Source organism: Bubalus bubalis, chromosome 23, assembly GCF_019923935.1.
Source record: "Bubalus bubalis isolate 160015118507 breed Murrah chromosome 23, NDDB_SH_1, whole genome shotgun sequence".
NCBI lineage: Eukaryota > Metazoa > Chordata > Mammalia > Artiodactyla > Bovidae > Bubalus > Bubalus bubalis.
In genome coordinates, this window is record NC_059179.1 from 48,124,951 (window position 1) to 48,134,885 (window position 9,935).

Here is a 9,935-nt window from a genome sequence, read left to right on the forward strand (position 1 = left end):
AATCTGGCAAGAATTATTTTCTTAAATAAGGCGTAAAGGAGAACAGATGTGCTGTAACTGACACTTTTTTTTTTTTTTTGCAGTTTCACGATTTCTGCAAAAAAGAAAAAAAATTGATCCAATTTATCAGATCATCCTATTTATTATAGCGCAGCTAAAGCCATGGAAAATCCTTTCATCTCATTTTCATCCCCGGGAACAGGAAGGCGGTCCAACACAACCAGGTGAGTTTCCCTGATGGGAGGAAAGCTCTGCCAGTTCTAAGAAAGGCGAAGTGAACAGGGAGTGAAGGCAAGGTGGAGGAACAGCAAGTCTGCAAGGATTCAGGGATGGGAGAGGAGGTGTCAACACACTCTCAGGAGAGAACCGCAAAGGCAGAGGAGCAGCAGCCTGGGAGGGTCGGAATGGAATGGGGAAAATGGCCAAAGACAAAGACAGGCAGTTTAAGTCTGGAAATAATTATAGTTCAACGAAGACAACTGAATTCCATGTTACCTTGGTCCATGTCTGCCGTTGAGGGAGGCATTTGGGTTGGGTTTACTTTTTTGGAGCTTAGCAACATAAATTTGTTGTCACTGAACTATTAAATACAGTGGACACATGTTGGCAACGAGGATCCAGAGAGGCATGGAACTTATTAAGGGACAGCCTATGAAATAATCACCTAAATGGGCCCACTGCACGATTTTAATATCCCATGACAACACTCAATTGTCAAATGCAGCTAGAGTGTCCAGGATGCTACTAAACTTAAGCCAGAAATTCCTAGATTTATTCTCGCTCTCTCCCTCCCCTTCCCCTTCAGTTAGGAACAGGAAATGCCAGTAAGCCGTGAGAATCTCACAAGAAATAAACTGGGAAGAAAAAAGGATGGTCTAGCATTTTATGAGATTTCTGCCATTAAATCTGTAACAAATGTCTTTCACTTTCCCTCGATAAAGAAGCAATGTGGGGTTTTAATTGGACTTTTGGCTTTTCTTCATTTGATTTAAACCAAGGTAGAATTTCAAACAATAACACGAGAACACCTGGTTAACACGTTAGATGATACGCACAGTTGTAAATTGTGGTTTTAATAGTTGCTCACTGGGGGATTTAAAAGGGTCTCATTGTTCTGTTTGGCAGATATTAAAAAAAAAACCCACCAACTACTGGGTTTTAAAAGCCACACACGTGATTTCAATGCAACTCAGGTCATGAAATTTAATCATTTGACCTCACTTGTGGCTGTTTATACAGGGGTGACTCGGCCCGTGAGGGGCTTTGCGAGTTTCTCCAAAGTCACCATCCAGCTTCAAGTTTGGAAGAAGTGGGATTGTTTCATCTTTCTAAGCTAACAGGGACGATTTGGGGTGTGGGCGTCAGGTGAAATCTCAGGGATATGTCTGTGCAGGTCCATATATGTTCATATCTACCCACTCACCATCAGCGTGACCTTGAACGTGGCTGGGAACTTCTATTCATCTTCTTTTTGAAAAACATGAAGTTCCCCAAGCACTGCAAGCATTAAGTTCCCCAAGCGCTGGCTCGCCACATGACTTCGGGTGGCTCGCAGGTTTTCCTTTCCACCGGCCCCTTCCTCAGCAGCAGGGGTCCAGCCCTGCCTGGAAGCCTGAGTGGGGTGACCTCATATTTTAAAGTGACAGTTTTCTAACTGCCTGCACGACTTCTGCCCTCCCTCCCAGCTGTGGCCACCACCCGGTCCTGCCTCCCAACCTGACCCTGAAGGGCAAAAACTCAAAGACTGGTCTCATTGCTTCCTTCTGATGGCGGCCTGGAGCTCTGTGGAGACTGCCCACAGAGACGTCCTGTGAGAATGGCTGCCCACTGTCTGCCCCTCCTGTTCCCCACCCTTTCCCCCCACTTCCTCCCCCTTCCCTGCTTCCTCTCCCTCCTTCTCCTTTTCCTCCTCTTCCTCCTCCTCTGCCTCCTTTTCCTCCTGTTTCTTCCCTCAGCTCAGTCCTCCATGGCTAGCCCATCTCCTCCTCCCAGCCTCGAAAGGTGAACACTGTGGGCTTCCTTGGATGTCTCTGGGCTGAGTTCCTGCAGCCCAAAACCCAGGACATCATACAGAAGATCAGATTGTGGGGCAAGAGGGTCTCCAGAGAGGGGTTTACATGGTGGCCACCACATGGCAGACCATTACTTTAGGACAAGCAAGTCAGAGCCCAGAGAACTGAAGAGCAGCTTGGCAAAGCCCAGTCTCTTCGTGGTCCTGAAGGCCTGGGGCAGGTTCTGACTTACAGGCATTACTTCTGGGAAATTTTCTTCTAGAAAAAGGCCTCTGTGAAAAGGGAAGTATTCTCTAATCAGGGGTGTCCAGAAGCCATGGCTGACAGGGAACATGAAGTCTCCCACATTCAGCTCTTTGCCATCAGTTAGGTTCCCTGAGGTCCAGGGCCTCACAACCAGTGGTTTCCTGTTCCTCACACCCAGTGGGTTCCTGTTCCTCACACGCAGCGGGTACCTCTTCCTCACACACAGTGGGTACCTGTTCCTCACACTCAGTGGACACCTGTTCCTCACACCCAGTGGGTTCTTGTTCCTCACATTCAGTGGGTACCTGTTCCTCACACACAGTGGGTTCCTGTTCTTCACACCCAGTGGGTTCCTGTTCCTCACACAGTGGGTACCTGTTTCTCACACCCAGTGGATACCCCTTCCTCACATTCAGTGGGTTCCTATTCCTCACACATTGTGGGTGCCTGTTCCTCACACACGGTGGGTTTCTGTTCCTCACACCCAGTGGGTACCTGTTCCTCACACCCAGTGGGTGCCTGTTCCTCATACCCAGTGGGTACCTGTTTCTCACACTCTGGGTTCCTGTTCTCACACATTGTGGGTGCCTGTTCCTCACACACAATGGGTACCTGTTCCTCACACACAGTAGGTTTCTGTTCCTCACACACTGTGGGTTCCTGTTCCTCACACACAGTGGGTACCTGTTCCTCACACCCAGTGGGTTCCTGTTCCTCACACACAGTGAGTTCTTGTTCCTCACACACAGTGGGTACCTGTTCCTCACACTCTGGGTACCTGTTGTTCACACATTTTGGGTTCCTGTTCTCATATATTATGGGTGCTTGTTCCTCACACCCAGTGAGTTCCTGTTCCTCACACACAGTGAGTTCCTGTTCTTCACACATAGCGGGTACCTGTTCCCCACACACAGCGGGTTCCTGTCCCTCACACACAGCGGGTACCTGTTCCTCACACCCAGTGGGTTCCTATTCCTCACATTCAGTGGGTACCTGTTCCTCACACACAGTGGGTTCCTGTTCTTCACACACAGTGGGTGCCTGTCCCTCACACACAGTGGGTTACTGTTCCTCACACTCAGTGGGTACCTGTTCCTCACACATTGTGAGTTCCTGTTCTCACACATTGTGGGTGCCTGTTCCTCACACCCAGTGAGTACCTGTTCCTCACACACAGTGGGTTCCTGTTCTTCACACTCAGTGGGTACCTGTTCCTCACACATTGTGAGTTCCTGTTCTTGCACATTGTGGGTGCCTGTTCCTCACACCCAATGAGTTCCTGTTCCTTACCACAGTGGGTACCTGTTTCTCACACCCAGTGGGTACTTGTTCCTCATACACAGTGGGTGCCTGTTCTTCACACCCAGTGGGTACCTGTTCCTTACACTCAGGGGGTACCTGTTCCTCATACACAGTGGGTGCCTGTTCCTCACACCCAGTGGGTACTTGTTTCTCATACACAGTGGGTGCCTATTCCTCACACCCAGTGGGTACCTGTTCCTCACACTCAGTGGGTTCCTATTCACACCCACATTGTGTGTGCCTGTTCCTCACATACAGTGGGTACCTGTTCCTTACACCCAGTGGGTACCTGTCCTCACACACAGTCAGTGTCTGTTCTTCACACACAGTGGGTACCTGTCCTCACACACAGTCAGTGTCTGTTCTTCACACACAGTGGGTACCTGTCCCTCCCACACAGTGGGTGCTTGTTCCTCATACACAGTTGATTCCTATTTCTCACACATTGTGGTGCCTGTTCCTCATACCCACTGTGTTTCTGTTCCTCACACACAATGGATGCCTGTTGCCCGTGGGCACCAGTACCCAGCTTTGCTGAGTCAGTCCATCTGAGCGCTCTGCCCTGTTCCCTGTCAGAGTCTGTGTTTCTGCTTCACAGGATAACATGATGGGTGAGCTTGCCAGAAGGTCAGCAGATGCTGTCACATCCTGCTGAGACAAGGAGCTGGGCACAAAAGAGCAAGGCAGCCAGCCTAGAAGGGCAGCTCGTTCTGTGAGAAGCATCATCAGGCTGAGCCCTGCTCAACAAAGACCTAATTGTGGATGAACTGGTCGCCCCAATGGACGTGACTTTCATCCTCACAGCAGGGAAGGCCCATCACACCTGTTGGCCTGCCTGCAATTCTTCCTGAGTTCCAGGACTTGTCACTTAGCGTCCCCACTGGAGCTCTTGTGCCAGGAGGTGCAATCTCCTCCTTCCTGTCAGCTGAGCCATCACCAGCCATTCCCCTCCACAGAGTGAAATAAGTAGATAATGGGTTAGATCTTTGAATTCTTATGATCACTTTAACTTTAGATTCTGCTATGAGGAATAAAGGGGTTTCTGGGTGGCGCTAGTGGTAAAGAATCAGCCTGCCAGTGCAGGAGACATGAGTTACATCCCTGGGTCAGGAAGATCCCCTGGAGGAGGAAATGGCTACCCACTCCAGTATCCTTGCCTGGAGAATCCCATGGACAGAGGAGCCTGGCAGGCTACAGTCCACAGGGTCACAAAGAGTCAGACGTGACTGAGTAACCGAGCACACAAGCAAGAGCACCTCAGCATCTGGCTCTGCCCTCCTAACTCTCCACTTGGCCCCGGCCCTTGGCGGTCTAGTCAGTGTCTCGGGCTGAACTTCTGGTGCCTCCAACCTGTTCCTCCCCCGGATTTGCTTCTCTTCGTCCCCAGGACCCAGGCCACATGCTCTCTGCAGCTCTGTCTCAGTTTTCTTTCCATACATGTCCCTGGTCAGGCCCTGCCTTTTCATTCTGCAGCCAGAGCTGGAAGTCAGGTCAGCTTTGTTTCCTAGGCTGCACATCCACTGCGCAGCACCACACCCAGGGCTCTTGCAGAGATGTACAGCCGGGCACATAGTTCTCTGCTAGGGGCTCTCCAGGGGTCACTCATCAAAATCAAGGGCCCATCTGACCGTGACCCACTGCTTCCATTTGTCACACTGCCAGGCCTTGCCTGCAAGCCAAAGTCACTTCTGCCCCCGCAACCCCAAGTTTCCCTGGATCCAGAATGTCCTTCTATCGCCTTTGCCAGGCTGAGTCCCTCCAGTGTGGCCAGAGACACCCTTCCTGGGAATCACCCACGGCCACCCTTCTCTGAGTGAAAAAGCTGGCTTAAAACTCAACATTCAGAAAGCTAAGATCATGGCAGCTGGTCCCATCTCTTCATGGCAAATAGGTGGAGAAACAATGGAAACAGTGACAGACTTGATTTTCTTGGGTTCCAAAATCACTGCAGATGGTGAATGCAGCCATGAAATTAAAAGATGCTTGCTTCTTGAAAGAAAATCTTTGACCAACCTATACAGCATACAAAACCAATACAATATTGTAAAGTTAAAAAATAAAAAAAATAAAAAAATTACAAAGGTCCATCTAGTCAAAGCTATGGTTTTTCCAATAGTCATGTATGGATGTGAGAGCTGGACTGTGAAGAAAGCTAAGTGCTGAAGAATTGATGCTTTTGAACTATGGTGTTGGAGAAGACTCTTGAGAGTCCCTTGGACTGCAAGGAGATCCAACCAGTCCATTCTAAAGGAGATCAGTCCTGAATATTTGTTAGAAGGACAGATGCTGAAGCTGAAACTCCAATACTTTGACCACCTGATGCAAAGAACTGACTCATTTGAAAAGATCCTGATGCTGGGAAAGATTGAGGGCAGGAGAAGAAGGGAAGGACAGGGGATGAGATGTTTGGATGGCATCATCGACTCAATGGACATGAGTTTCAGCAAGCTCTGGGAGTTGATGATGGATAGGGAAGCCTGGCATGCTGCAGTCCATGGGGTCTCAAAGAGTCAGACATGACTGAGTGACTTAACTGAACTCTTCTCTAGAAATACTCTGTTCTTCCACAGCTCTCACGGCTCTCAGACAAGATCATATCTGTCTTTTTTTTTTTTTTTTTCATCAGCAGGTACAACGTGAGCCCCGTGAGAGCAGGAAGTTGTTGTGCCACCCCCAGTACACCAGGAAGCACCAGACATGGTGCAGGGATACACAAGGGAATGAGCCATCCTGTAAGGTGGGTGGTACCACCTGTGGAGACGATATCTGTGGCCCAGAGAGGTCTAGCATCTTGCCTGTGGCCACTCAGCTTCTACATGGCAGAGCCCGCTGTAGACTGGCCCTCCCACTTCAAAGCCAGTGCTCTTCATGACAGTGCTATTTAGGACAGCGTGGATGCCAAGGGTTCTAGAATGTTCTTCAGCTGCTGGGTTGTACTGTCAGGCCAGGAAGCCAGTGGGTTCAGAAGCTGTGAGAGAGGGTCTCCTTGCCCCCCACAGGTACTCTGGCCAGCCCTGCAGTCCTGCTCTTTTCGACAGCTGGAAGATTCACCTCAACCCTCCACAGGGCAACACATGACTCAGTATATTTAGTTTGGAGCTGTGACATACTTCTTTTCACATGAGATCATAAACCTGCCTATGATCAAATACCATGCTGTTTTCTGGACAACTCAGCAGTAACTTCTGTCTTTATCAATCCTACGGTTATTCTCAAGCACGTGTCTTGGACAAAAGCACTTCACCTCACCTGCCTCATTTTTAATGCTCTCTTTTCTCCTGGCACTGGCTGTAAAGAACCCTCCTGCCAATGCAAGAGATGCAAGAGATGTGGGTTCAATCCCTGGGTTGGGAAGATCCCCTGGAGTAGGAAATGGCAACCAACGCCAGTATTCTAGCCTGCAGAATCTCACGGACAGAGGAGCCTGGAGACTACAGTCCATAGGGTAGCTGAGTGTCAGACACGACTGAAGCGAAGCATTCAGTCTTTGTTTCTTTCTTTCTTCTTGCTCCTGTAGCCTGAGTTACTCTCAGGCCCATAAGGAAATTTCCCCAATGCGGCAGCATCAGGCAGTGTGAGAGGCTTGCCGAGGTGCTGGTTCTCCGTGCAGCTGTTCTAGAGCTGAGCCAAGTGCGTTTCCAGGACTCACTGCAAGGCAGTTAATGAATTACAAGCGCATCATTACCTCTACATGTTGGTTTTAAACACATATTTATTCTTCTCTGGCTCAACGGCTACTCTCCAGAGTGAATCAGGGCTGCGTGAGCGTGCCTTCTGTTTTTCCTCCTTCACAGGCTTCTTCGTCTCCTTTTCCCTCTTTCATTTCTTTGTCTTCCTCTTTTCCTTGTCCTTCTCTTTCTCCTTCTATTCTTTTAATAACATCTCTGGGTTCATGTGGCTAGGCCTTCTCGCCCAGGTCAGGGAAATTACATCAGTTCTAAGTGGCAGGAATGGATTCTTCAGCATGAGAACGCTGGGTCCAAGTCTGTGTGTACACACATCCCAATAAGCATGTGGCTACCACGTTGGAGTCGCTTTGTCCACTTTTCCTTTCCAGTCTTCTGTGCAGGCAGGGTGTGAAGAGAGGCACGTGTGATCCCCTGGCACATCTGTGTTCCTTTCCCCCCGTCGTCCCGGGCTCTCCATTCGGTGGGTGCCGAAGGAAGTAGAATGCACCTGAATTACTGTACAGTACAAGGGAATTTAATTAAGAATATACACATTAGAATTTCAGTGGGATTGCCTATTTAATGTCACTTTATTAAGCCTTCTATCAAACCCTTTTTTATGTATATCAGTTGATATACAATTAATCTCTTCTCTGGTGAGAAAAAAAAAATAGCACCTGAGGTGGATGAAAAGTGTCAGATGATGATAATTATAAGCAGCTGTTCACTTGTAGCACCTCTGGCCGACACGGGGGATGCTGTGAGCTACCAGTGCTCACAACAGCCCACCTCATTAGACTTGACCTTCCCAGCTGGGGATTTCATTTGTGTTTTTTTTAATGGGTTTGTATACTGCAAATCACAACACCTTATGAAGACGGAGGCTTTGTAGCTGTAACAAAAGAGAGCAGGCAAGTTGACAAAAAAGCTGTGGCTCCAGCAGACTGGCAGGGTACCTCCGTACTGCAGGTAACTTCTCAGCCACTGGCTGGGCAAAGGCGTGCCACCCCAGGTCTTAGCTGAGATAAATGCCTTTCCTTGGCTTTGAAGCATCTCGGTGCGGCGCAGCCACCAGCGGTAAAAAAGTAATTGCTCAGTCCTGATTGCACTTCGGAGCGTGATGACAGCCCACTCACAGCCAGGCCGCCCAACCCACAGGAGCCCCGATTTCCAGCAACACCTCGTCTCCAGGCACGGGGGTCTTTCCGAGGACCGTCTCGCCACAGCCGCACAGATCAGACGCCCTCGGAAACGCAGATCAGAGGTGCAGATGGAGGCGCCAGGCAAGGTGGGGGGACCCTTTGAAAGAACATGTCTGGTTTTCTCTTTTCCTTTCCATTTATGTTTGTAATAAACTCACTCTCATACAATTAGCCTCAATTGTTTTTATATCTTCCGAGGCAATAATACAGGCAGCCTGGGGAATACAGTAGTAATCCGTATACCTGTGTTCATTTACCCAGATCACTATGGTTACTGCCAGGGCAAGCTGTTTACTGTGAGACTCGGAGAGCCTCTTTTCAGCTACTAATGACCTTTCTGTTCCTCCAATAACATCAACAAACCGAGAGGCTGCCCACGCCATTAAAGCCAATTGCCTCTCAAGTTACTGAGGGACTGGAGCGTCTCCTCATTTATTTTCTCTCATCTGATGTAACTCACATGCCACTTTCTTGTCTTTAAAGAAGGGGAAAAACTGTGGATTATTGATTTGCTTCTGAACAGAAGACCAACCTAAAAGCCCCGATGAATTGTCACTCATTATTGAAATTACTGAACACTAATTAAACTGGCAGCTCGAATCCCAACAGGCCACACTCATCTGAAGCTGAAATTCAGACACTTGGGCAGTGGCAGAGAGAGAGCGTTAGCAACCACCGGGACTGTAATAAGCTTTGCATTAATTTTTGCTTCTTAAAGGTGTACAGCCCTGTTTGCGCGGGCCAGCTAGGGCGCTGAGGCTCCACTTCCGCTGTTGTTTTGGCAGAACCAGTGCTTCAGATCTCTCGAAGCATTTCGCAGTGAGACTCAGCCCTGCTCCCCTGTGAGGGCAAAGCAGCACCTCCGAAGAAGAGAGCAAGCCATCTCTCTGGCGCAAGGAAGGCTGGAGACGCCTGGAAATCCGGGAAAGGAAACTGAGTCAGACTGGCTGAAGAACGACCAGGCCAGCTTTCAGGGAAGCAGACAGTGCCAACCGGCACTTCCAATCCGTCCAGTCTGATTTACTTTCTAAAATATGCCTTGGCCTGTTTTCAGGGCTGCACAAAAACCCCGCATCAATTATGCATGATCGTGGTTAATCCACCTCCTTTGGCTCTAAGTACTGGTTGCTCCTTTGCTCTGCTTCAAAGGGGGCTGGTTCTGGGGAAGAGGCCGGTCTGAGACTGAGACCAAGGGCTAATGTCCTAGAGTCAAGGGAAAAGGCAGACCTAATTGGACCTTAAGAAGGCCCCGAGTACACGGCCAAGGTGTGGGCAGGATGGAAGAGGTGGGTGACGGTCTCCTGGCCAGGGCTACTTAGACAAGGATGCCTGGTCTGACCTATTTCCTTCTTTCTTAAAAAATCTGTTGAAACACAAACATGTAAAGCGCAGAGCTGTTTATCTGTAAGGGCTGATGACTGGAAACAGCCCAAATGTCCATGGCAGGAACGTGGAGAGAGAGATTGTGGCAATGCAACGGGCTCAGCGTCAAAAGGAGTGAGTGA

At 49.2% G+C, this 9,935-nt stretch overlaps 1 protein-coding gene across 1 annotated transcript; it reads right to left on the reverse strand.

Moving 5' to 3' along the window:
- Window positions 1–2,681: 2,681 nt before the first annotated feature.
- On the reverse strand, window positions 2,682–3,146 carry LOC123465314 (cornifin alpha-like). Its single transcript, XM_045164115.1, has one exon. It carries the CDS (start codon window positions 3,144–3,146, stop codon window positions 2,682–2,684), a length of 465 nt encoding a protein of 154 aa, XP_045020050.1.
- Between the last annotated feature and the right edge of the window lie 6,789 nt (window positions 3,147–9,935).